This window comes from Vanacampus margaritifer, chromosome 3, assembly GCF_051991255.1.
Source record: "Vanacampus margaritifer isolate UIUO_Vmar chromosome 3, RoL_Vmar_1.0, whole genome shotgun sequence".
Taxonomy (NCBI): domain Eukaryota; kingdom Metazoa; phylum Chordata; class Actinopteri; order Syngnathiformes; family Syngnathidae; genus Vanacampus; species Vanacampus margaritifer.
In genome coordinates this window covers 2,110,674-2,137,500 of record NC_135434.1, presented here as the reverse complement: position 1 = coordinate 2,137,500, position 26,827 = coordinate 2,110,674, and the positions used below count along the sequence as shown (strand labels likewise).

Here is a 26,827-nt window from a genome sequence, read left to right as displayed (position 1 = left end):
AGTTACTGAATGTGCCACAGAGCTTTTTAGACTGGATTATTTGCAGTCATCGTGTAGATTTCTATTGTGCAACCTGGCGGTCATCATGACGAGCCATTGCAGGGCTGGTTAAGAATATATTTCTTGCATGAATTTCTATTGTGCAAAGCGGTAGTCACGCACTCAAACACAAAGAGGGAAAACACAACTTGTGGAATGTTCTTGTGATTCTCCCAATGGAAACTCTCATGGTTTGTGTTCCCAAACTGCTGAGCGACTTCCGACCCCCCTGGGGACCAATCTTGCTGGGAAAACACGCAGAGATATTTTCAGCCTCGCTTAAATATAGATTTATAAACTTTGAGGGGAGGAAACACTAAAATAGAACGTAATTCATTGGCATAGTGTTGCACAAACATTAAAGAGCAGTTAGCAGCTCCATATACACCATATGAATGTACTGTATACTAGGGGTTGATTAGTTGACTTCACTACTCCGCATTGACATTTAAACCTTGCATTGACTAACCACTGATCACGTTTTTGGCAAACAAACAAGAAAATGATACAATGGAAGAGGAGATTAAAAAGTGTCTTTTGTGGTTGGAACTTGTGACAAGCAACGTAAAGGGACAATGTGTATTTAGCGCCATCTAATGGTGAACTAATATAATGCAACAAAGCATGCGCACTATGGTGCCTCGGAGAGTGCAATTTTTATTTTTTTTTTACGTTTTTCCAGAGTCCAATCATTCAAACCCAGATACTTTTTTTGTGTGTTAAGGTAAAGGAGGGTCTGAAAATGACTGGCACCGAATGAGTGAAACAACCATTAGCGAGCGAGGAGTGGCTAGAAGTAGTTATAGCGGCTAACAAGAGTGGCTAGCAGGAAAAGCTAGCAAAAGCAAAGCAGAGGGAGACAAGCGGCGATAGTCAATAAAGATGACTTGACTTAAAAACTGTATGTTGATAATGATGTCATATGTTGATGCCCGGATGTCAGAATTATGACAAAAAGTTAAAGGTTAAGCGAGCAGGCCTACGCGCAGAGGTGGCAAATCCAGGTCCATAAAGTACAAATCCTGCCGCAGTTTGGCTTCAGCCCCTGGTGCTAGCTAGCTAGCTCCTTAGCAGCTAAACCAGCACTACTGGAGCTAGCTAGAAGAGCTAGCTTAGCTCCTTAACAGCTAAACCAGCACTACTGGAGCTAGCTAGAAGAGCTAGCTAACTAGTATTCCGAGGCTAAAGCCAAACTCTGACCAACATTGTATGTTTAATAATTCACCTTGTTATACTTTATATTTTATTTTCCATTTTTGACAGTAAAGCTGACTTCAAAGCAGCCATTGCGCAACAGGATGAATAATCATAACGCATGAATTAATTGAAGCCATGGTGAGCTTTTCCAGATGGAAATTGAATGACTTCAGTGATGCCTGGTGGGTACAAATCCAGTCGAGGAAGACTGACGGCCCGTTTGTCCATTCACGCTACACAACAACGCCACTGTGCCACGCTTACAATGACCCACAAATGCTTGCACACAAGCAGACACACACAAAACATGTACTTCATCTTTTTTTTGTGTCCACACGGAGGCAAGTCAAGCCATTTTCACGCACACACATACAGTACAGTGTGAGTATGTAAATAAGCATCATTAAAAAAAAATTAAAACACACTTGTGAGGAATAAGAGGTTAGGAAAATGGATGGATGGATAAATGACTATAAAAGTGAATATTAGGTGAACTTACAATGTTTATGTCTCTTCATGCCGGCTTGTGTTCACACAACACTGTTTCTTCATCCACTGACACACTTAGACACACACACGCACACGCACACACACACACACACGCACGCACACATACACAAAATGAGTCTACTTCCTGTCACGCACACCCTCAAGTTTGATTTGTCGGTGCAATCAGGTGACGGGCGTTTCTAGCACTTCACTTTGCTCGCACACACACGGAAACACACAAGCACGGGGGGGGGGGGGGGGGGGGGGGGTAGCTGTCAGTCTTACAACACTTCCTGCCCTGTCAACGTTTCCTCAAAGAAAGTCAACTGATATGAATGTAGTCAGTCACATATAGGCAGTTCTAGCTGTAGTTATGGCATATATGTTTATATTACTATACGTATACACAATAGTACATACTAGTAATGCATACATGTAGCCTTTTATGTAGTTGAATAGTTATACATAATTGTAATAATTATATATGTGTGTGTGTATAGAGTAAACCATATTATTCTGTATGTAGTTGTAGATGTATAAAATAGTTGTATACGTATGTAGTTATGTATAATGTTAAACATGTCATGTATGTACTGTGTATAGTTAAATTGTAGTATATGTTGTATGTAGTTGTATGTTGTCATGTATAAAAAAAAAAACGTTTTAAGTCAAATTCCATGCTTTTATAATGACCAAAAATGAAAACAAGATTTCATAATATAACCATTCATTCTTATAACCCGTACAACAATCTTTTTGGAGAAGCAATAAAGATATATATAATCAAACAAGGTCATGTGGTTTCACAAGTGTGCACACCCTCCCAAAACGGGCGCGGCCGCGTTGACTTTTAACCAATGACAAAATGAAAGTCATGTTAAATGCGTGGCAGGATGCACTTGCTACCATTTGAAGTGCCTCTAATTAACGACAAATAAAGTTGAGCTGGTCAACTCTTTTGAGCAGTGTTGTGTTTGCGCCAAACATATTGTACTTGAATCATGGCCAAAGTATATGTTATGTTTTGTATTTCATTTGAAATCAATGATGTAGTCATATTCAACATTATTTATGTTGCCATGCATGCTGTGTATGAAGTTGTGCGTTAGGCAATTGATTTAGTTGTACAAGTCATAATGCTTTTTGTGTTCACGTCATGTGAAGTTGCAAATAAACAAGAGTGCGGTTGCAATATGAAAAGATATCATCTTTCACAGCATCTTTGGAAACTTTTTTTTTTTTCCTGTTTGTGAGAAGAAATGATAACATCAGCAGATCATGCTCACTTGAGAGCTCACACAAGTTAACACAGCACACAGTGTTTTGACCCAGCTGGAGGGCGTGACCTTTCTTTCGAGTGTGTGCGTCTAACTCAAAAGCTTCTATGTGGTGACACGACATGAGGACAGATGGGATGGTACCAAGCAAGTCGTGTTACTGCTTTGCTCAACTGTTCTTAATTGAACTCACAGAGTCACTGCAAGTGTGTGTTGTTGGCGCACTGTAGAGGTGACATTTCAACTGAACTTCTGCTTCGAGCCTCTAGGTGGTAGCAGAGAGCTAACATGATCTCTGACCAGTATGTAGATCTCAAGCCATTAGGGTTGTTTTAGTTTCGGAATTTTCTTTTTAGTTTGTATTAATTTTCAGAGCGGTTCGGTTAGTTTTTATTAGTTTTAGGTATTTAAGAAATAATTTTAGTTTAGTTTCAGTTAACGCTACTGGCGGGAACAACGTGGCCCTCAACGAAAGATGTTCTGTATCCGCTGCCGAAAGCCGATGAAGCGTCCATGAAGGCGCCCGCCCTGGGACTGTTGTCATGACGCCGCAGCATTATGGGATGTCGTCTCCTTTTGCTTTTATTTAATTTTGTTTATCCGCTTGACTGCGCCAGTCCTCTTTCGTTAGTTTTTATCAACTAAAATAACCTTGACGTTGACACACACACACAAAAAACGTTGTAAACCGTCCTTTTTTTTTTGCGTTCCTTATTTCATCTGAGTATTTGATTAGTTGCAGGAAATCATAACTGATTTTTGAGTACATTTAAAGGGATACAAGACCCATGAACGTGATAACTTCATTATTTTTCATGTACAATTAATACCTTTAATATTTTTTTTTCCACTTGCTGTCGACTGAAGATGGCGTCACCTGTGCTGAGGATTTAGGTAACGACCAATCATGGCTCACCTGTTTTCTGGGTTTGGTCAGCAAACTGAGCCATGATTGGTCATTACGTTACCTACTTCCTCAGCACAGGTGATGTCATCTTCATGCAACAGCAAGTGACAAAATTAGTTTTTGAAGGTATTCCTTGTTCATGAAAAATAATGTTGTTAAATAAAGTAGTAAATGAGTAATAAGTAAATAAAATTACCACATTAATTATTTTTATTTTATTATTACAAATCAATGATTCCCCCCAAACATTGTAAATAATTTAGTTTTTTTGTGTAGACTATTTAAATTGACTTAGTCTTCTATTCATATCTGGGAATGTTCATCAAATATAAATTGGAGCGTTGTTTTATTCCAAACAAACATGATCCGTACAAAAGTGCTGTTGTCTTCCTCAGTCACATCTCCGCTTCGCTAGGCAGCGCCAATCCGCCATATCGTCCGTCCACACTGGGGAAGGCCTCCCTGATCCTCGTCACGCAGCAGCGTGGGATGGCGGGGTGCGTGTCGGCCGGCGGGACGCCCAGCCTCCAGGCCACGTACTGGCGGTAAGCGCAACGCCGTAGTGCGGCGGCGCCGGGTGGCATGCGAGTGAGAGGATCCTGGTAGAGGAGCAGCGCCTCCAGCAGGGGGCGATAAAGCGAGAGCTTTTCAAAAAGCGGTGAGGCGGCCACGCAGGCGCCCTCGCTGCTGCGTCGACAGCACAGCTCCTCCGGTGGGAGGGGGGAGGCACTGCAACCGCCGCACTTACACCAGCTTGGCGGACGGGAGCGGGCTTTGGAGAAGGCGGTGAGGGAGGTCAGCGGGTCAAGAGGGAGGCAGAGCGTGGCCGTCATGTGTCCGATGTTCTCCTGGTCGGACAAAGAGGAGATTTCAGGGCAAACCGGTTCATAACAGTAGGAAAAGGTTTAAGAGTGAACATGCTTTTAACAGTTGTAGGCATGTTGATATGAACTCATTTTGACTGAAGCAACCTCCTTCACTCCCGGCTATCTTCACTGGATTTTGCAATGCCCAAATAATATTGTGTTCTATTGCTATAAAAACATGGCCACTTAACAAAAGAAAGATTAAAGTCTCTTATTTCCTTAGGACAAAAAATATATTTCTATCCGTTTCCATTTTGCAGCAATTAGCATTTGAATATAGCTAAGTTTCATCATTATTCACAAATCTATTTAGAAATGTGAGTAGGGAGCTTTTTTTCAACATGGCCCCTGGTTTATCTCCTTTGCTCTGCTGCCACCTGCTGGCTTCCATGTTTTTCTAACAATAGAACACAATATTCTGCGGGCCTTGCAAAATCCGTCAAAATCCAGTAAAACAGCCGGGAGCGAAGGGGGTTGCTTCAAAATGGCTTGGAGTCAATGAATTAAGATCGACTTCCCCTTTAAATGATAAATCAAATTTATAATACCTGTCGTGGCTGAACGCTAATAGTCTTGACGTCCTGTAAGCGTTTCTTGTGAGACATTTTTACCAGACGGACGTCGTCCTCATCCACGTACGACACACACAGGATGCACTGAAATGCACGAGATTACCCAAAAAGACAAGCATCCATCGATCTTCTTAACCGCTTGTCCTCACAAGGGTGGCCTTAAATGTGCGACATGACCGTAAGCACGTCAAACCTCTTTTTTGTCGGGGACGGACTCCACTTTCCTCTCGGAGTAGTTCTGTCCCTCCTCGGCCGCGTAGCAGCTGGTTCCGATCAGCCAGTCCATCAGAACCGTCGTCTGCAAGTACAGGTGACGACATCTGAATTCACAAAGTGTCGCGTTCAAAGTGCCGCTGCTCCATGCAGCTGAAGGTGGAACCCAGGGGTGAGCAGATACAATGAAAAGAGCAGAGGCCCCGGAATTGAACCCAGTGGAACACCAAGCAATGCAGCGTCATCACCTGCAAGTGGGGATCATGTGGCTATTAAGTGATCCTGGTTGTCAGGTGATCTTACCAGAGCATAGTAGGACAATGTCGAGCCGATGTAGATGATGAGCTGAATGAAGCTGAACTTTCCCGCCTGGAAGTTAAAACATACCTTGTAAGATGTACGATAAAACCGCAATAATAGTAATAACAAGTGCGACCTGTCCAAAGACCAAGATGTCAAAGCGGATGCCAAAAGCTTTGTAAAGTGTCCTCTCTTCCACGCCGTCCACCGTGTTGTACTTTGCAAACCTGACATTCATTTGTCAAATATTAATAATCACGCTCAGGAACAATTTGGACTTGATTGTTACCTGAAGTTGAATCCAGGGTAGAGGGTCTTGTTGCTTTCCTTCTGGTCCAGACGTCTGAAGGAGTAGGCGGGCAGGCAGTGTCTGGTCAGACGGTCCAAGTTGCAGTCCCACTTGATCTGGATGCCTATCACGCCCCCCTGTGGACGCCAGTGTGCAGGTCAGTTGAGTAAGACTTGTTGATTCCGAGCGACTATTGGTTGATGAGGTGCAAACAGGATGAGACTAAAAAAAAATGGACATGTTGATGATGTTCCAGGTGCAAATGTTTGAACATTATGATGAATGAAACAGAGTGTTAGTGTTAAGTCTAATGTCCTGAGGGCCCAAGAGCCAACTAGAAGCTGCACCAGCACTAGTGTGAATTCTATCCGCCATTTTTAAATTTAGTCCAGTTTCAATCCTGCTTGTTAGTTTTTAATCATAGTTAGTCAAACTCATACCGTTTTTATTTCGTCCATTTTTTAGTTGACTATAAAGCTAGAATTTTAGGCTTTAGGTCAGCAGATTATGTTAAACATTTCGGATTGAAAATTATTTCACATAAAATTTTCTCACGTTTTTAATGAAAAACTATGTCTGCATGCTGTGAGCTAGCAAGTTAGCCTGCATTAGTTAGCGGTCGGATTAACATTATAGCCATTGAATTAATGTTATAACTATAATTTACTTCTTTTTTTTTTTTTACCTTTCACCGCAAATCCACTTTAGCAGACAAGAAGAGTTTACAAAATCATATAATTTGTCTCATTTTTGTTCATGAGCTAAAATGTCCATAGATTTTAGTCCAGTTTTTATTAAGTAAATTTTCATCTCGTCTTCATTAGTCGACGAAAATGCATACCAATTTAGTCCCCGTTATTGTTTATTAATGAGGGTTTTAATCTAGTTTTAGTCCGGTGAAAAATGTGTTTACTAAATTATTATTATTTTTTTTCATTGATGAAATTAACCAGCACATAAAAGGAAATATGCAGCATCCAATACTTTGAGATTCACTTTTGTCTTCCATATAAAGAAAATATTTTTTCGTGTATCGTAATTTTTTTACTCAGTTTTTACTACATTTTTAGACTTTTCTGTCAATTTTCTAACATTTTTGGCAATTTTATAAACATACAGTATTAATGGTAATTTTCTGCCTCATTTTCTTTTTTGGGGACATTTTATGACTTTTTGCCTTTTTGCTATCAATTTTCCGATACTTTTGGCAATTTGTTGACATTTTATGGTAATTTTAGGGATTTATAGTTTTGTTTTTGGACATTTCATAATTATATAAATTTATAATTTTTAATACACACATGATTTCTATTACTTTTTTTTCTTCTTTTTTTAAAAAAAATAGATCCACAGGGAGCGCCACAGGAAATGGAATAAAGAGCCACATGTTGCAGACCCCTGTTCTATACTGAACGATACCAGTGGTGCTGTTCACACCTCCACCGCCATGGTTGAGAAGTTCTCCCCGGCCCGGCCGACGATATCTCCCAGCATGAAGATCGGACACAAAGAGTCGTGAGCGCGCTGACATCTGCGCAGGTAGGATTCCGTCATATTGGGTAAGATGTTCCTCCTACCAGAAAGGCCGCAACATCCGTCACACCAACAGACGACAACATCCCCGTTTGATGGTCAAGTGCACGACAAAATGTCACCTGATGAAGTTGAAGGCAGGAAAGCGGATGTTGTTCTTGATGAGCACTGTGAACTTCTCAGCGGACGCCAGCAGCGCAGGCCTGCGCGCATACATGCACCCGTTAGCATGTTACATAGCATTTAGCATGGTTTGTGTGCAATTAGCATGCTAGCTCACATTTGCTACTTTGCCCGTTTAGCATGCTAGCATTGATCATTTTAGCATTCAACAGTGCTAAAGACAGGAAGTAGAAGCTGCCTGCATGCACCTTGGCGGTTTCTTTTTTACTTCGATAGGACACCAGGCCGCCACCTCACACGTTCTGGTCAATGCGTCGAACTTGACGCATGAGCCCGTCTGTATCCCTAGCGGAGGTCGCATGGTGAGCATTTGATGATTTCAGCTGAACGAGGAAATGCAAAGTACCGTGGCTGTGCGGGTCCCAGGCACCTCGCTCACAGTCCTCATGACGCCGACACAGACGGCCACTAGAAGGATGCTGAGAGGCAAAATGTCAGCTTTGTTGTCATGACGATAACATTTAGATGAGTCGCCAATGACGACGCATCACTATGGTGGCGTACCTCAGGGCATCGTCCTTGCTTCTGGTTCTTGGTCACAATAACGTTGGTGATCACAAAGAAAGAGTTCTTGTCCTGAAATGACAACAAAGAGTGTCAGGGCATGGTTGCCATGGTGACCACAATTGTGGAAAACAATGACGTCTGTGTCCGAAAAAGTTACACGGAGGAGGCGCACAAAAAACTGTTTGAAAATTCAGCTCCCTAAAGATGGCTTGACTTAGCAACATGAAATGTGGTAGGCAGGCCTATCACGAGTTGCCCCACAAAAAAAAGTCTCAGGTTAGTCCAGATTCGAATAGCCAATGAGAGCCCCGAAGAAAGTTATGAGAGGAAAAGACACAGCAACAATCTTGAAAAATGTCATGGAGCTCTGACCTGCGAGGAGCCGGTGTAGTCAGCCTCGTCCCAGATGACGGCCCCCTGGCCGGGCAGCTGCATAAGGGCCACGCCCTTCACCTTGGCGGTCACGGAGCTCACCACCTGATCAAATTGTTGGTACTTCCTGTTCCACAACAGCAACAGGCTAGCAACAAAAACAATGACACTTAGCATGTCACCCACAACTGAGCATCTGTCTGTCCATTGAGCATGTCAGCCGATCCGGTGTTCATTTAGCATGATACACTATTTGCTCATTTTGCATTCTAGCCTGTTCAGTCTTTTGAGGCTTAAAGCCTGAATCTTCGACAAGAACTGAACCCATTTTTGAAGTAATTTGTCCAAGTGGTTGGGTGTTTCACAAAAACTTAATTTGGCCATCACTAATTTAGTCCATTTAGCACACTAGGCGCGAGATGTCCCCCTAACATTCTAACCTGTATTCTATTTAACATGCAACACCACATTATAGCATGGCAAGATGAGCCGACACATTTATGCCCATTTAGCGTCATGTGATTATATGATCATAATGTACAAATTCATGTGCCCCATTGACACAAAAAAACAACCATTGCGTTGACATTTCGAAGAAAATCTTATATTTATTTAACTTAGAATAAAATCTTAATGGAACACATGTTTACTATCCACTTTATGGAGTCATAAAGCCATCTTAAGTGCATGTGTGACGCAGTCATAAAAAAAATAAACATTTACAAATCCTAGTTTGTCCCACGGAGTGCTAACCAAACTGTCCAAATGTCAAAACATTTTTTTTTTAAGTTGACGAATATGACTAAATAATATTAATGATGATAATGCTTTAAAAAAAATAGTAGTCTCGAAAGAAGATGCGACTTCACCATATGAAAAGCAGCACCGTTGCGTTCAAGGTCCACTTGAGCGTGCCCAGCCGGACGCTGTGGATGCGGACCAACTTGGTGGTCTCGTAGCTGCACAGCGCGAGCAACTTGCTGTCGGCCCCCATCGTTCTTTCACCAGAACCAGAATCTGGCGTGCGCCAGCTTTCTTCCGCTCTGCAGTATGGTCACGTGACCTCATTTGATTGACAAGCTGCACCTGTGAAAAGTTTTTTTTTTTTTTTAAGTTTTGTTTGTTTTTAATAAAAAAACGTAAACATACTATCTTTGATTTTTAATAGTTCTGAAACGTTTTAATATTTGCTATCTCTAGAAAATACATGGAAAGTCACTAAAGGGCTACCCAAGTAAAATGGTCACGTGAAGAAACAGTGGCATCTAGCGGTGTTGAGGTGTAATTACACCAAAACTGGCCGTCTCTACAGTATTTAAAACGTTAACAAATAAATAAATTATTGTCGACACAAAAATGTATTCTAGATAAAACAGCAAACGTTTAAGTATTTAAAATATATATATATATATTAGGGTTATATATAAAATGAAATACAATACAGAAATATTTTTTTTAACCATTCAAGTTAACACACGCGCGCGCAAACGCACACACGTACGAGTAGAATTTTTTTAAGTAAAATCTTACAAATTGTTTTTTTACAGTGTAGGCGTTTGACATTGCTCGGCAAAGAGCCAGCCGCCATTCTACGTCACTACGCACTGAATGTGTTGCGACGTAAATAACAATGGTGGCATACATCCAAATAAAGTTTCTACTAAATGTATTCAACTGGAAATGATTTTTGAAAAATGAATATCATAGTTATGTTAGTAACAACAAAATAAATAAAATCGAGCAAACTTGTCATTACAGTCGGGGTTCCTTTTAAGCAATTAGGCTATTAGGCTAACTAATTGTTTTTGTTACGTGTTGACGTTTTGAACGAGGACAAACCACAGCCAAAACAGCGCCATCATGTGGCCGTATGTTCAAAATGAGTCTTTCACAAAGTAGCGCTAATTTTGTTCTGATGTTTTTATTGACATTCACATGAAAGCTTTCTTGAATTTGTCTTTGAAGATTTGGGGCAGGTCTCTTTCACGCAGCGAGTGTGTCACGCCGCCGCTCGCCATGATGGCAGCATTGGCCTCGTCGAAGAGCGCAACGCCAATCTCCTTCTTCACGCGCTCCCGCCACGCAGACAGCTTGGGACGCCCTGAGAACACGTCCACGCCGCTGCTCACGGGCTAAACACAACAACAACAACAACAACAACATCACAAGTTGGCAATTGAAAAACCGGGAAATCAACCGTTTCCACTGGAAACTTAGCTAGCTAGCTAGTTTCCTTATCTTACCTGATGATGATGCAGCATCAGTTTATTTAGCTAGCTTTTACATACTTAAGCCAATTAGCTAGCCAGTTAGGATGCCAGTTGGTCAGCAAACTAATACATTTGTTATTTAGTTATCCTGCTACTAAGTCTATTATTTTATGAAATTAGTAACAAAGGCAGTTATTGCCATTACATAAGTAGCTTGGCAGTTAGCAAGCCAGACAGTCAGGTGATTTTTCAGCTAGTAACTAAAGTAAGTTACTTTATAACTTAGATTATATGAGCCTCATCTAGTGAGTCAGCTAGTTTAGTAAGTAGCTAGTTAGTTAGCCGTATAGCTTGCTGGTTGGACTGTAAGGTAGATAATCTCTTGTCAGCGAGCTGGTTAACTAGTTAGTACCTTCACTGTCTAGTTAGCATGCTAATTAGGCAGTTAACTCATTTGTTAGCTTGTTGTTTAGTTGGTTAGCTAGCTAGTTCGCAACACAGGTGTTGGCCTGTTAATTTGATAGCTAGCTAGTTACTTAGGTACCAAGTGGGCGCAAACCCCACCACATCCGACGGATGGATCTGTCAGGAAAAAAGACGTCAGTTGTTTTGTATTGCGGCTGCATCACCTGCATGATCTCCGCCACGGCCACCAGGTCAGCCAGCGAGATGGAGGCGCCACACAGGAACAAGCTTTCACCCAGGAAATGCTTCTCCAGCACGTCCACAGTCTGGTTGATTTCCTCCACGGCTGACGACATCTTGTCCTCGGGCACCTCCTGGCCCATCACCAGCGGGTACATGTTCTGACACACGCACACAAACACACACTTTTGACTGTATGGATTATTTGCAGTGGTTGTGTTTAATCCGATTGCGCAAGGTGGCAGATATCGTGATTGAATAACTGTCGGGAGTGTGTCAATTATCGGACACATACATTACGCATGACCACGTTAGGCCTTTGATACATCCATTGCTAGTTATTGTCAGTTAGGTTTCATTTTTAAAATCATTTTATTTTGTACTGTAGATCCAAATGTTTGTACTGCCCCCTAGTGGCCAAGGTGTGCACACCAGAAGTAAATTAAAGCAAAAACAACAAAACATTTAACTGTGTCTTACTCTTTACTGTATGATTCTATAAAATACAGTATTATAGAGTGCTATATTTCTTTAAAAGCATCACAAAAAATATTTTTTGTGTACGTCGTTAGTGACATGAACTACAGGAAGTGGCAAGAACCAAAAGAATGGCTCATATGTACAAATAAAGCAGAGGTACTAAGAATAGTGTTAAGGGGTGTGACGAGGGTAGTGGGGGTGCCCTACCTTGAGCAAGAAGACCTTTGACCCGTGGGCTCGCAGATTCATCTGCTGCCAGGACAGATACTCGTTGACCCGCGCCCGCTGCTGCAGGTCGGCCGGGTACCAGTGATCGGGAAGGCTGGACGCGTGCTTCTCAGCCAGGTACTGAAGGATGGCAATGCTAGCAAAAAGTAACAGTTAGCCGCTTTGATGCTACTTCCTGATCAGCATCCAATCAAAACGCGGGAGACTGAGGAGAGGGGGCGGAGCATCACAATGTACATGCAATAATCATGGCGTGTTGTATCTCTCTGGACTGTATTGCTCAGATGTAGCTTAGCATCGCCCCTTCCATGCAGAGAACCTTACACACTAAAAGGTGATTAAATTTGATAGGCCGTGTGAAAAATTTACTTTCACACAGCTTTTAGGGGCAGTGTGAAAAGGTCTTATCTTCAGACACCCTGTTCCAGTTTTCCACTATTGCTTTTCACACTGACATTATTGTTACGCCATGCTACCTTTGAATCTTCATCCCTCCATTTGGTATTAGTATCTTTCCCAACTTTTAAAGGCTCTTAATGTTCACGCTGGAATTCCAGCCTCTGCTATTTCCTTTCACAATAGCACATCTACAGTATGATAACTACCTTTGAATTTTCACTCACTTCCCTTTTGGTGTCTGTACCTTTCATACAGCTTTTACCTTCGCAGCTCCGGGTCTGGTTTTCCACTATTCCTCTTCAGTCTCCACTTTCAAACTCTTAAATGTTACTACCTTTGAATTTTCAGCCACCCATTCTGTCTCTGTGCCTTTTACACAGCTTTCAAGGGCAGTGTGAAAGGGTCTATCGTTGACTGTTAAACTTCACACCTATCCGCTACTGCCTTTCAGTCGCTACTGTTAAACCTATGGAACTGCCTTTGAATCTTTGGCCGCTTATTCAGTGTCAGTACCTTTCACACGGATATTAAGTGCAGTGTGAAAGGGTCTACTGTTGGCTGTTAATTTTCACAACCAGTTTTTTTGTGTGTTATTTTGCTATTACCTTTCACACAGCCACATTTCCTCTACTGTTCTGCGTATAATGCTACTTTTGAATAGTCATCAGTACCTTTCATACAGCCTTATAAGGTCAGCATGAGTGGGTCTAATATCAGATGTTATTCTTCACATTCTGTTCTGGTTTTCCCCCGTTCCCTTTCACATAGTCACAACTGTTTTGCCTATGGAACTGTATTTTCGAGTCTTCGTCCCATCATTCTGTCCCAGTACCTTTCAAACGGAGAAAGTGTGTGCTTATTCCATAGGTTGTTTTTACCTCTCCGTCAGGACAAAGTCGCCGTCCTTCATGACTGGAACTTTCCTTATCGGGCTGATCTTCCCAAACTCTTCGCCATACTGCTCCCCTTACACGCACACGCACACACACACACAAAGTTCTTTTAATGGATGTTTACTTTGCGTCAAGTCAACATGAGCGTGCGTGTTTGTGTGTGTACCTTTGGCCAGGTCCACCAGCTTGAAGTCAAAGGGAATAGCGTTGACCCTGGCGAACATGAAGAGGGAGCGGCAGGGCTGCGAGCGAAGGTCTAGATACAACTCCATCTTGACTGACTGACAGCGGCGCCGCCTCGGGTGAGACGTTTTTGTGGTGCCGAGAAGGCACGCCCCCCTTTCGCGGCCCCCATTTCCCTCCCTCCTGTCTGGAGGCGGAAACGAGGGAAAGGTTCAGTCAGGGTAAAGTCCACATCGTCCTTAAAACCTTTTTTTTTTTCCTTGCAGTGATTGAACATATAGTAATTTGGTGAAATATCCGGATTAAACATACTAACTACATAAACTATTAGTTTACTATAAATGACTACATGAGACACTTCAACCTTTATGGGTGAAATTTGACTTTGTGTAAACGTTTGAATGCAGTGTATCTAAGTCATGTGGCATACAAGTTGTGCTAAGTCATGCAACACAATATGGCGTAGGCTATGGGTGTCAAACATACGGCCCCCGGGCCCGCCAAGGGTTTTAATCCGGCCCGCGAGACAATTTTGTAGAGTTAATTTTTTTTTTTTGTTTTGTAATGTCAGACCAATTAATCAGCCGGCCACAATGAAAACATATAAATTCGTAATTTCAGAAACAGTCCTCAGATGAGCAAAGAAACTTGTGCACAGAATCGTCCTGGATGTCATTATTTTACACACAACTTAAAGTTCCGATTTGTTTAACTCTTTGACTGCCAAAAACGTTAAATAACGTTTAGTAAAATCCTATGGAGGACTGCCAAAGACGTTAAAATACGTTTTTTCAAAACACAGGTGAAATTAACCATTTTTTATTGTTGATTATTGAAAAACGGAATAAGGTAGAAACAAACTTTTTTTTCTGATGAAAGATGAGAGTCCAATCTTTCATTTGGTAGTATGTGTGTTTCCATAGTCCAAACACATAATTTTCTGTGGACCTTGGAAGATCAGTCAAAAATGCTTAAATCGGCTGGCACCCATGGCATCCCTTTTCTGAAAACGTCTGGCAGTCAAAGAGTTAAAAATAATAAAACATTTAAAAAATCATAGACCGACATAAACGTTTTAAATAAGACACAATTTCAATTACTGGTAACATAAACACATAAGATAAGGATTAACATCCTTATAACTTCATGAACTGCGGCACACAATGCATTCTGGGTACGATATCGACGCAAAACAGGTAGATTTAGTCATCACGTCAATGTAAGCCATGACGTATGTAAGTCACATGGCATAATTATGGTCGTAATTTTTATGATGTATTTAAGTCCTGTGACACAATTAAGTCATTTATTATGTCAAATAATGCTACATACTGCTTAAACTATTAACATTGCATCATCGAAGAGTTTTCAACATTTCAGATTGGTCAAAAATTTGTAAAAAAAAATAAAAATAAATAACTGACCAATAAATAGTATAGGATTTGTGAAAAAATATTGAATTTATGTAATTGTGCCATTTGTGCTGTATGGTGACAAGGTGTGTAAACACACTAAACATGGACCAAAGTGAAGCAGCTCAATATATGGTGACCAATACGTAAACGTGACGTACAAAAGAATGTGACGTATTTGAGTGGTGAGCCGTATGTAGTAAGTACAGAGCACTTTTACTTATTCCTTCACTCTGTAGTCGTTTTGCTGGTTACATAACACTCAACACACACACACACACTTCTCTTTCCACAAATTAAAAAAAAAAAAATTATACCTCACATGAAATTGACACACTTTCCACTTTTAGACATGTTTTTGCACATTTTCAGGCACTAAAAGTCTCACCCTGCAGGCAAAACGCTGACATGTGTTTTTGGTTAACGACACAGTGTTGTGAAAACCACCCTGGAGACATTGATCAGATTGCGAACACACGCACACAACACAAAAAGAGTGAAAAAGAGGAAAAGAAGGAAGGACGTGCTGCTACGGTGGAGGAAATACTTCTGATTCCCCTGAGAGTCAAAGGTGAACAAGTCACAACATTGAGTTTCAGGGGGCGGGGCCTTAGGTCAGCTGCTGAGGCATGCCATTGGTTGTCCGAGAGAGCTCATCAGGTTAGGTTACATTATTGATGCATATTGTGTCATGTGGTGCCAATTGTCTCATTTCGTGTGTCAGCTGGTGACATGTAAAGCAATTTGTGTCATTTAGTGGGCCACGCAAGGCCAATTTTCATGAATTTTGTAAATCCAATTTCATGAGTGCAGGCCGGCTGACCTGTGAGTGCGTTCGCTGCCCCAACTTCAGTCGCCAGCCAATCAAAGGCAGCTCCTTCATACTCTTACGTAACGTGACATTCGTTTGTCATCTACTTTGTCGTGCCATTTCTTGCTGTTGCTTTTTCTCTCGTTCCATGTAGTGTCATCGATGTAGCCTTGTAGCACATCCATTGACATCCTGCCAGGTTGTCTGGTGTTGTTTGCTTACAGGAAGCTGATTGGCGGTCTTATCATTTGAATTCCTGAGTGCTCATCATTTCTGCTACATTCCGAAATCTTTGTGTTTGTTTAAGTGGAATCTCAGCTAGGATCATTCTACACCATGTCACGCCATGTGGTGTGTGCGGTCATTTCATTTAGTGGTTTAGTGTGTTAGTGTATGTTGTTTATGTGGTAGTTTATGGGTAGATCCAGTTTGTACACTTTTTTTTCAAGTGGGATGGTAGTCCACGCGTCTTGTATTATTCCTGCATGGCTTCTGTAGTTTGCATGGAATTTGGTAGTTTATGTACTTTGCATGAGTTTACGTCTTTTGAATTGTTTCAGTGGTTTGAAGGAGTTGCTGTAATCTGTATGGTAATGTTCAGAGGTGGCAAATCCAGGTCCAGAAAGTAAAAACCCTGCCAGTTTGGCTTTAGCCTCAGGTGTTAGTTAGCTAGCTAGCTCCCATGGCGCTCGTTTACCTGCTAGGGTAAAGCCAAACTGTGGCAGGGTTTTTACTTTCTGGACCTGGAGTCGCCACTTCTGGTAATGTTGGACATTTCCGGCAGTACTTGCCGTATATGGCATGAAACTTTTATAGTGAAGTCATTGGTAATGCATCGGCTGTCCTTTTTTTTAAATTTCAGTTCATGTAGTCTGTGATCAGTTCTGTCGTCCATTTTTGTAGTTGTGGGTGTATGGATGATACTTTCAGCAGTTTGTGTTTGTTTTCATAGTGCTATGTACTTTGGATGAATTTATGTAATTTGACCGTTTCTGGTGTATTTATGATATATGTAGTTTCCATGACAGTTTTGTAGTTTGTCAGGGACGGCGACACAGAGGAGTTTGAGGGCAGTCAGAAAACGCATGTGCAGCTCTTTCCCAACGTCTTGCTGGCGGCAACCGTGAACATGATGCGTCATTTCGCTTCCTGGTCCTGCGGTCTTTGTTGTTGTTCCAGTTGGTAAACAGTTCAGTGTAGGAGTTCATAAGAAGAACATGTGAGATGATTGATCACTGTGAAGAACAGGACATGAACATGGATCTCAGGCAAATAGCAAAACACCAAACCAATGACAGAAGGTAATAGTCCCAAGACAGGAGAAGGTTGTAGTCTCAAATGAGGAGTCTAGTGTCAAGGGAAGAGTATAAAGAGAAGGCTTGAGACTTCAGAGAAGATACTAGCTAGTCTCCAGACAAGGTTTTAGTCATGATAAAAGGTTCTCATCTTGAGAAAGTCTAGTTCCAAGGGAAGGGTTTAGTCTTAAAATAAAATTGTAGTCCAAAAAGAAGGTTCTAGTCCCAGTCTTCAGTCCCATAGTCTTGAGAATGCATTAGTCCTAAGAGAATGTTCTGGTCCCAATTAAATGCTGTACTCACAAGACAAGGGTCTATTCTTTAGAGAAGCTTTGAGTCCCAAAACAATGTTCTCTTCCCGCAAGAGAATGAGCTAGTAGTCAGTCACGAGAGAAATTTCTCATCTTGAGAAAACAGTCTCGTCCTTAATAGACCCAAGATAACGTTCTCATCCCAAGTAAACATTCCAGGCTCAAGAAAATCTTGTAATCCCAAAGCAATGTTCTTTACCTGTGAGAAGATTCTAGCCCCAGATAAGGTTCTAGTCCCATGTGAAATTCTAGTCCAAAGAAAATGTTCTAACCCTGGGAGAAGGATCTCATCAGAGAAAAGTTTCCAGTCCCAAGAGACACTTCTAGTCCCAAGGGATGGCAGTAGTCCAGAGAGGTGCTAGTCCATACAGAAGGTTGTAGTCCCAAGTGATGTTTGTAGTCTTGAGAGAAGGAACTAGTCACCAGGGGTTTTAGTCCCTAGATAAGATCCGAGTCCTAATAGAAGGTTCTCACCTCAAGTAGAGATTCCAGTCCCAAGATATGCGTCCAGCCTTAAAAGGGTTCTAGTCCCGTGAGAAGACTCTCCTCACCAAGACAAACTTCTAATCTTAAGCGAAGGTTTTCATCTCAATAGAAGATACCAGAGAATGTTCTTGCATTGAGAGGAAGTTATCATACCAAGTGAAGCTTCTAGACCCAACAGAAGATGGTAGTCCCAAGAGAATGTTCTATTCTTGAGAGAAGGTACTGGTCACCAGAGGTTTTAGTCCAGAGAGAAGGTTTTAGTCCTGATAGGTTTTTGTCCAAGTAGATTCCAGTTCCAAAGGAAGCTTCCAGTCCCCAAAGAAGGATCGAGTCACTAGAAAGGTTCCTTATCACAAGGAGACCTGGCTGAATGTCATAGTCCTGAGAGATGGTTCTGGTCTCAAGTAAAGGTACTAGTCACCAGTGAAGGTTGTAGTTCAAAGAACGGTCTAGTCCCGATAGAAGATTCTTGCCCCAAGAAAAGATTTCAGTCCAGAGAGAAGCTTCAAGCTTCAAATTCCAAGAGAAGGTCGGAGTCCCCAGAGGTCTATGTACATTTGTGTATGTGTACGTCCTGACCTTCCTGCGGAGCTTGCGTCTCGGCTTCTTGACGAGCTCCTCCTGGAGGCGGCTGACCTCGCAGTAGAGCTCCAGCTCTCTCTTCGCCATCACGTCCTTCTCCTGCCACAGGGTCATGTTTTCTCCCAGCATGTTTTGCAGCTGATGCATCTTCTCGCTGTTCTGCTCCCGCTCCTGCTGTAGCATCTTGGCCACCTTGTCCTCAAACACCACCTCCATGTTCCTCATGGTCTCGGCGATCATGCTGCCGGGACAACAAGGGTCACACTCGACCCTGCGGAGGGTGGGCGGAAGAACAAGGAAAAGGTGGAAGGTGGAGTTACTTGGTTTTGTCTCGGTCTGCTTCCTCCCTGAGGCGGCGAACGGCGGCCTCCTGGTCTTGCTTTTGCTTCACCAACTTTTCCTCCAGAGTCACCAGCTGCTCAGCCTGACCCTCCAGCTTGCCCACTGACAAAAAGGGCACAAAGAAATACAATTTAAAAAAAGTTGTGCCATTTGTTTGGCATTTTTATGTGTAGCATGTTATTTATTGCGCTCTGACCTTGCGCGCTGATATCCACGTTGAGCTCCTTTATGCGTGCCTCCAGCTGCTCGACCGTGGCCTCCAGCTGCTCCGTGATCTCCTTTTGCCGTTCCGCCGCCTCCTGCTGGCTCTCCACCTGTTCCATCAACATCTCCACCTTTTTGTCCTTGGTATCCAGCGCGCGCTTCAGGTAGCGCGTCACATCCGCCTTGTCCTTGCGCAGCACCCGCTGCTCGTACAGCAGGTCCTGGACCTGGTTCTCGAGCTCCTCGCATTTGGTCTGGCATCTGGAAGACAATAACACGTCAACATCATGCTAAGTGCTACATGCTAAGTATGCGCAGAAAAACCTGGATGAGCCAACACATACATACAAAGAGATGCTAATGAAAGGTATGTCGCGTTTTGTGTATTTGTTACCTACTTTTAACAGCTTTTGAACTCAAGAAAATGCTAACATGTCTAATGCTAATACTAATTTGTGTCTAGCATGAAGGCTACTTGATTTAAATGTAGCATTTTTCTGGATTTGTCTGCATTTTGCAGCTGTTATTGCCAATTTGTGCTCTGTTGCCAACATGAAGGCTACTTGGTGTAAATGTAGCGTTTTCTAATGATGTTGTTGACATTAAATGGCCGTTAACTTTAAAAAATATATAAAAAAGTTAACATGTTGAATGCTGATGCTAATCAGTACTCAGTAAGCTAGCATGAAGGCTACTAACTAGAGGTGCAACAATAATTGATAAATTGACAATTAGAATCTATTATCACATTACTCAACAAGAGATTGTTTAACTTGTCCATTTTATCAGTAAATATTCTCAGATTTAGATTTGTTTGTAGTCCTCCATGAAAGCAGGCAGATTATTGTGTTTAATCAAAATAAGATTTTAATTTACAAACATGATTTTACTTTGGAAATGATCAAGATGCTTGCCCCCATTTTCAGATGTTACGGCCTCAAATCTTCTGCACTGTTAATTTGAAATCATGTCCTGCTTTTGAAGAAAGGGATGGGGAGCAAAAATAATTTTGAAACCCGATTTGATTAATTCTAAAAGAAAATCAACAGGCAATGAATTAATAAAATAAATTTTAGTTGAAGTCTTTCTGTTTGTGATTCCTGGATTTGTTACCTTCATAAGACAAATCAAAGGTACTTTAAAAAAACAAAACATAATTCTTCCTTTTTAATGACTGAAAACCCCCCACCGCAAAGCTATTACGCTCCCTCGCACCCTAGCATTGTTGTCTAATAATTATCTTACTTCTCCAGCTGTTCCTCCAAATATCGTATTTGTGTCAAATACAACTTCTCCGTGTCCAAAAGCTCGATGATTTCAGCAGCCATGGTTAATGGTTTATTTAATTTTTATTTAATTTCGCTTTTTTTCATTGATTATTTTCTCAAATGAAAACTCAGGATGTGACAGGCAGGGAGGGAGCAGGGCGGTGCTGCCTTAAGGCACCTCTCGTAAAATTCAACTTTTACCAGACATTCGGCTTGTACACGTGCTTAAATCGAATTTGAAGTGCCGGTTTTTCCCCTTGCGTCACATTAGACGTGACTTCACTGTTTTGAACAAAAGACGTGATGTCAGAGTCAGAGGAGATCTGCTTTGGTAACGTGTTTTGACTGCACTGCAGCTAACGGCCACTAGATGGCGTCCTCGCTCTTTTTGATGGCTTCATAAGTGTTGTTTACAGGCATGAAGAAGTCGCTGAGTACGTCGTGAGAGAAACGAGAAAATGGCGAACAGGAGGTGATAGTCACATAATTATTTATTAGTTTGACAAAAAGAACATAATAATTTATTGGCTATAATCTAATCATCTTTGACATATATTGCGGATTGTTCTGTAGCATAAATCAAGTCAAGATGTTATAAAGGTCGTCAGTATTCACAAGTACATGTGAATATATCAGTAACTGGCAGTCATTTTTTGTCACCCATTTTATGAGAGTAATGACCATGAAATACTATACAATATATATATACTTTTTCCATGCTAACATGTGAGATGCCATAAATGTGCAAATAGAAGTTAGCTTACGGTTATTATGAACATTTAAACAACTGCTACTTCAAACACACGGACGGAGCAGTAATTTATAGGACAAGCAGAGCGTTCTTGTCGGCATATTCTTCTTTCTATGCGAAAAACGACCTTTACTGTAGTGGAGTCTTCTTGCTCTTCATTACACTGTATGTCTTTCCAGTAGAGTCCAGTGCTGCATGGTACTACTACCTCTAAATTCGGGCTTGCCTGTATACTGTAAAAAAACATTAATAAAGTGATTGCCTTAAAAAAGAAGAATCTGCGATGAACCTTAATATAGTTTAATGACTTATTAAAAGCTGGTTCTTCTTACACAGCTCTGATTTTCTGAATAGTCTGCAGAAAAATGAGCTACCAAATCATCGTCAGTGACCGCACAGTGACCATCAGGAAGTAAACCGACTTGGCTTTGATGTCCTGAATTTAACGCCGTCACCTCATTAGATCGCGTGCAGCGGCGAGCAGTCAAACGGGGTCCCGCCAGGAGCTGAGGATGCCATTTAATGCCTGAACACACATACACACAGATTCTGGCGTCTGCTTCCCATTAAGACTCAGGCACACATGCTCTTTGTTTGCAAAAAAACTCTGCTAACGTCAACTGGGAAAAAAAAATTCTGATGCTTCCTGAAGATAGGAAGCTTGGTTCCGCCGCTGTTGTTGAGCTCATTTAATATGAAAAGATTCCCACATGACATCATCAGCAGACACATGACGCACGCTTGAGCTGTGTGACCTTTTACCTTGCATTGTGCCTCATGAGCACCCACAAACACCAGCAAACTGTTGATTGGAGTTGTGTGTTTCATAGCAAGTCGTCATACTTTGATGATTCCACATGCAATGATAAAAATTCCAATGCTTCATAACTTCCATCTGCCTCGTATGCATGGTTCGAATTTGGTAGTAAGCATCCGAACCACTTCTTTCCCCTAAAAAAAAAAAACTCATGGACAAATTAGTTTTTTTGAATGACCACTCACCCTCACCAAAATAACTCTAAAATGGTCGCTTCAAACCAAAAAAAAAGAAACTGATGTCTTCTCAGTCATTTCAAATCTGAGACTTTTTTTGTGGGTACTGTACTCTCGTCAATCTCACACTTTCCTTCCCTGACCGCACGTCCCTTTGACAAGTTTGTCTTTGAATGACCCCTGGCAATTCTAATGGAAAAATGACTCTTAAATCAAACCAAAATGGACACCTGCCTATCGTCGCTGCTATATGTGAAAAACATTTATGTCCATTTTTTTCTCATTTTTTTATTTTTACGTTTTGGGGATGAAACTGAATTGCAGGCATCCCCCAAAACGTAAAAAAAAATTAAAAAAAATGGACATAACAAGACACTATGTATTTTATGTTATGGCTTCTTGAGACAAACATTTTGGACAAATTTTATGTTGCGAAGTGAAACTGGCTTCAAGGGCAGATGCCCGGTGGGCCGGCGTCTTTTGGGGCCGATGTGGTGCACTGAAAAAAAAAAAGTCTGTTGGATTTACATTAAAAAAAAAAAATAAAAAATTCTAATAATGAATCCATTTACAATATAGACAGCAAACAACACCTCCAATCAACATCATTAGCAGAGCTACGTGATAGCCAGGAGTCATGCGGGCCGGTCTGTGAAAATGCCAGGGCCATTTTTTTGTGCCAGCCCAGCCCTGCCCCCAGTCTGTCAACTACCTTACAAAGGTTAATATTAATCCGGCTGGGTGATTACATGATCACGAAGTGTGATATTATAGTGACAAAGCTGTGAGAATCAGCGAGCGATCAGAAATGTGTGTGATCCTTCTCCACTTTGTTTTGACGACGTCAACAGAAATGAAAAGAAACAAAAAGTAAACAGTGACCCAACGGACAGCTGATGGACAGCCTCGACTTGGCGTCACCGCCGCAAGATCAAACTCTTTCGACAAGATGGTTCGACATCGTTGCTTTTGGGGCGGCATCTCCACAGTGGAGTCAATGAAGCCGTTGTGCGAGGTAAGTCCACAAAAACAGTTAACAAAACAATCCTGTTGAATCATTGAAACAAGTGGAACAACATGTGGAAAGCAAGATAATGCAAGAAGAGTTTGCACAGGTTGTTGATGCATCATTAGCAGTTTGGTCGCTACTAAGTAGCTGTGAAGCCACCGGATCAAAGCACCAATCAATCATGTCTTGTTTTTGTTTTCTTTTTTCATTTATTACCCATAAATGTCCACTTTGAACCAAAATGACAATACTTTTTTTTTTTTCCAGGTATGACTTTTAGCGATGTGTTTATGGGTCCACTCATGAGTCATGATAGACACGTCCGGTACATTTCACGTTGGTAAGCCAAACTGGCTTTAGGGGTTGAATTTCTTTTCTTTCTTTTTTTATTCTCTACCAAGCCAATTTTTGCCATAATGTGAACAATGTAAACCACACAATCTTAAGATCTTAACCTTCTAATTCTTGATGTCATCTATTTTTCTTATTTATATTTAGACTCACCCACTGGAGGCTAGCATTAGCATCTTAACATTCTTGTCTCCGCCAACTTTGGTCTTCCTTATTTCCTGCTCCAAAATGTTCCAACGTGCGCTACTTTATCTTATAAAGCTTAAAGATAATGTCCACATTAGAGATAAATGCAGCCTATGAAACTTTTTTGCCATTTGTGTGACAACATAATTGATGTTATCATCGTTGACATTATCGTCGTTGTCGTCTTTGAGCGGATGCGAGTCAGTTCGGTGTTGTGAAGTGTTTGTGTGGGCCTCTTGATGTAAGATAAGTTTTTCCTTTCTTCAGCCCACAATGGAAACATTAACAACCTATGTAGGTTAAAAAGGTTCATCTTGTCTTCAAATCTATACCGTGCTTTGTTTTTTTTTTAAGACAAAAAAGGTTTTCGTTTACTTTGCTGGCAAGTTTTGTCGTCGAACAGAGGTGGTAAATCCAGGTCCAGAAAGTAAACATCCTGCCAGGTGCTAGCTAGCTCCCTAGCGAGCTCCCATGGTGCTCGTTTACCTGCTAGCGTCAATGGCTAAAGACAAACTGTGGCAGGGTTTTTACTTTCTGGACCTGGATTTGCCACCTCAGGCGTCGAGTCAAGTTAAGGTAAACGAAAACCTGTCTTAAAAAACAACTGTATTAACAAAATATGTAGGCTACCATTTTAAAAACCATGTGAGCAGGTTTACTGTTATTTTTTCAGAAAATTCAGAAGTGTCCTTTAGCCAGCTAGCATATTTCTTTGTCATCGTTTCATAATTTCAATACTTTTTTTATGACGTTCGCCACAGCTGTAAATGCAGGAAAGGTGGTGGTCATGGAGATGAAAACGATCCCGTCCCTTTATCTTGATATTGTTTTATTTCTACGTTGTTGCCTTCAGGCCAAGTAGGTCAGAAGTTTGCTTGGCGGCATCACTTCAAGTCTTTTTTTAATGATTAGAGTGAATTAACAAAAAAGGAACGAGAGCATAATGTTATCATGCTGATGTTGAACTTCGAACAGACGCGTTATTGATAAATGTGTACAGAGTTGAACTAGTGGACTTCATGCGGAACATAATGTTTCATTTCAGCGCTAAAGTAAAATATTAACAGTTGAAATTAATTCCGGCTATTTGTCGAGCATATGAGGTTCAAAATATCTCTTGGAGTGGTCCAAAATGGCTGCTTAAGACCACTTTAGTCAGTCAACTCGTGACAGACTGTCTTTTTAAGCAATTCTCATTAGATGAGATTTGTGTTATATGCTAAAATGGCCGCTTTGAATTAAAATGGCAGACTTCAGGTCTTTTTGGGCGTGGCTTTGGAGAATTTTGTGGGTCTGATTGTGATAGACTTGACTGTAAAATTTCAAATCAAACGTCTTCCGATCACCTTGTGGCCGCTGTTGGAAGTGCATCTTTTCTATGTGGCTTTGCCAAGCTGTTAGCATTTACCTTGAAACGTGATCTGTGTTGCGTCCTCTCGGCTCCTGCTTTGTCTCTCGTTCCGGGTTTCCTTGGCGGCGGGTCACGTCATTCCAGATATAGAGTACTTGGCAGCCGCCCGCAACCCGACGCCGAGCCTGGCTTCTTTCTCTCTTAATTGAGATCCTCTGTCACGTGCTGGAACGCTTCCACGGCCTCATAAAAGTAGTGCAAGCCATGTGTGCCATGCATGTGCTACGTCAATCACTTTGGACTTTTGGTTTGGAACATAAAGGTTCTGTTGTGACCGTTAATGTGATGCTAGCCGCGGGCTGGCGTCGTCATAAAGGCCTTTACGACCGACTGTAGTCTGTACACAAGCGCCTCTCATTTTTTCGTGTGTTGACTGTCATGTTGCTGATAGTAAATATTAAATTCTATATCATGCAACAGCTGCATTTACTTAGATATTATAGTGATGTAGTAAATCACAAACAAGAACGCCAACGACAACAACGTCCATGACTATTGCGAATTACAGATTTTGCAGAAAATGGACACTTTTAACTCATTTGCTCCCTCAAAACATATAAATATGTTCTATTTTTAATATTACCATACATATTAACAAGACTTATTTATATGTTTTTTTTTTAATGCTAGAGCATACAGAAGGCTTTTATGCAGCCTCTAAACTGAAGAGATTGCTTGAAGCAATGGTAGTTATTAGAAAAACGGCCAGCAGGTGGCAGCAGAGTATAAGAGAACAACCAGGGCCATGTTGCAAAAAGCTGTTTCCCCCACTGTTTTAAACAGATTTGTGAATAGTGATGAAATTTAGCAATATTCTAAGGCTAATTGCTGCAAAACGGAAACAGACATTGTACTTTTTTTTTCCTGATGAAGGAAGAGACTCTAATCTTTCTTTTTGGTAGGTTCCATGTTTTTATAGCAATAGAACACAATATTCTGTGGGCCTTGCAAAAGATGTCAAAATCCAGTAAAACAGCCAGGGGCGAAGGGGCTTGCTTCAGTGAATGAGTTAACCTGAGTGTGTGGCGACCGTATTATTTTTTTAACTATTGCGATTAAGTTATTCGATTTTTGTGCCGAAAATGATAACAACATTTTTAATGGGGTCTTTTGATTGGAAATACAGCTGAGTATTGATTTACAAGACTATTTATTTCTCCCAGTTGGCACATGCAGTTGTCTGTAATGTAGGTTATGCAAACTTATGAGCACAACTGGACTGCTGCAACTATTCTTGCTACTGTTGGATGAAGCGGAATTATACCCATTGAGGGACTAAAGAAGGCTTATTGTATTCTATTGTAAAGTTTCAAAGGTTTCATTTCTTGCTGCGGTCGACAGTTCTTGCCTGTTTTTATTGGCGGCTCCTTCTCAAGTGCGCTCATGAAAATCCGGGCGTCCGCATGCGGTTAGTGCTTGTAATTACACAAATGATCTCAATGTGATTCACAGAAGGAATCCCCCCCCCCCTTTTCTTCCCCTGCTTGAGGTGGTCACAAAGCCCCCCTAGGATAAACTGCCTCCTCGTAGCCCCCCTTAGCAGGTCTTTTATGTCTCAGCTGCAAAAATAAAGGTTCCCCTTATGGAAACATGATCACGCCGCTTACTCACATCAAGAAGTGATTCACGTCTG

General features: G+C 41.4%; 5 protein-coding genes across 7 annotated transcripts in view; 1 reads left to right on the top strand and 4 right to left on the bottom strand.

The window, feature by feature from the left end:
* sh2d3cb (SH2 domain containing 3Cb) overlaps nt 1-1,936 on the bottom strand; it is a 19,349-nt gene extending 17,413 nt beyond the window's left edge. For both annotated transcript variants that reach the window (XM_077560599.1, XM_077560598.1), the window contains exon 1: nt 1,736-1,936. In XM_077560599.1, the coding sequence (XP_077416725.1) occupies nt 1,736-1,754 (19 nt within the window). In that variant the 5' untranslated portion in view covers nt 1,755-1,936. The remainder of the gene's footprint in view (nt 1-1,735) is intronic.
* Nucleotides 1,937-4,238: 2,302 nt separating this feature from the next.
* Nucleotides 4,239-9,802, bottom strand: p2rx7 (purinergic receptor P2X, ligand-gated ion channel, 7). 2 transcript variants are annotated; one of them, XM_077560617.1, is made up of 13 exons: nt 9,614-9,802; nt 8,745-8,871; nt 8,370-8,441; nt 8,212-8,284; nt 8,054-8,150; nt 7,805-7,885; nt 7,587-7,722; nt 6,150-6,286; nt 5,997-6,087; nt 5,864-5,929; nt 5,541-5,645; nt 5,324-5,431; nt 4,239-4,757 (listed from the first exon to the last, which is right to left on the bottom strand). In XM_077560617.1, exons 1-13 carry the CDS (start codon nt 9,736-9,738, stop codon nt 4,305-4,307), a joined length of 1,671 nt encoding a protein of 556 aa, XP_077416743.1. In that variant the 5' UTR covers nt 9,739-9,802; the 3' UTR covers nt 4,239-4,304. The 2 variants fall into 2 exon arrangements, with proteins under 2 accessions (XP_077416743.1, XP_077416741.1); XM_077560615.1 differs by having other exon boundaries at nt 8,745-8,892; nt 9,614-9,799.
* Nucleotides 9,803-10,646: 844 nt separating this feature from the next.
* On the bottom strand, nt 10,647-13,922 carry gstt1a (glutathione S-transferase theta 1a). Its single transcript, XM_077560753.1, has 5 exons — nt 13,766-13,922; nt 13,585-13,672; nt 12,287-12,443; nt 11,584-11,760; nt 10,647-10,876 (listed from the first exon to the last, which is right to left on the bottom strand). Exons 1-5 carry the CDS (start codon nt 13,869-13,871, stop codon nt 10,676-10,678), a joined length of 729 nt encoding a protein of 242 aa, XP_077416879.1. The 5' UTR covers nt 13,872-13,922; the 3' UTR covers nt 10,647-10,675.
* A 2,918-nt stretch (nt 13,923-16,840) lies between these two features.
* On the bottom strand, nt 16,841-20,597 carry cfap157 (cilia and flagella associated protein 157). Its single transcript, XM_077560735.1, has 5 exons — nt 20,471-20,597; nt 19,218-19,486; nt 19,000-19,123; nt 18,677-18,920; nt 16,841-17,240 (listed from the first exon to the last, which is right to left on the bottom strand). The coding sequence occupies exons 1-5, from the start codon at nt 20,551-20,553 to the stop codon at nt 17,238-17,240; spliced, it is 723 nt and encodes a 240-aa protein (XP_077416861.1). The 5' UTR covers nt 20,554-20,597; the 3' UTR covers nt 16,841-17,237.
* A 312-nt stretch (nt 20,598-20,909) lies between these two features.
* mmp11a (matrix metallopeptidase 11a) overlaps nt 20,910-26,827 on the top strand; it is a 51,897-nt gene continuing 45,979 nt past the window's right edge. Inside the window, exons 1-2 of the mRNA XM_077560649.1 lie at nt 20,910-20,965; nt 23,089-23,252. Of these exons, the coding sequence (XP_077416775.1) occupies nt 23,187-23,252 (66 nt within the window). The 5' untranslated portion in view covers nt 20,910-20,965; nt 23,089-23,186. The remainder of the gene's footprint in view (nt 20,966-23,088; nt 23,253-26,827) is intronic.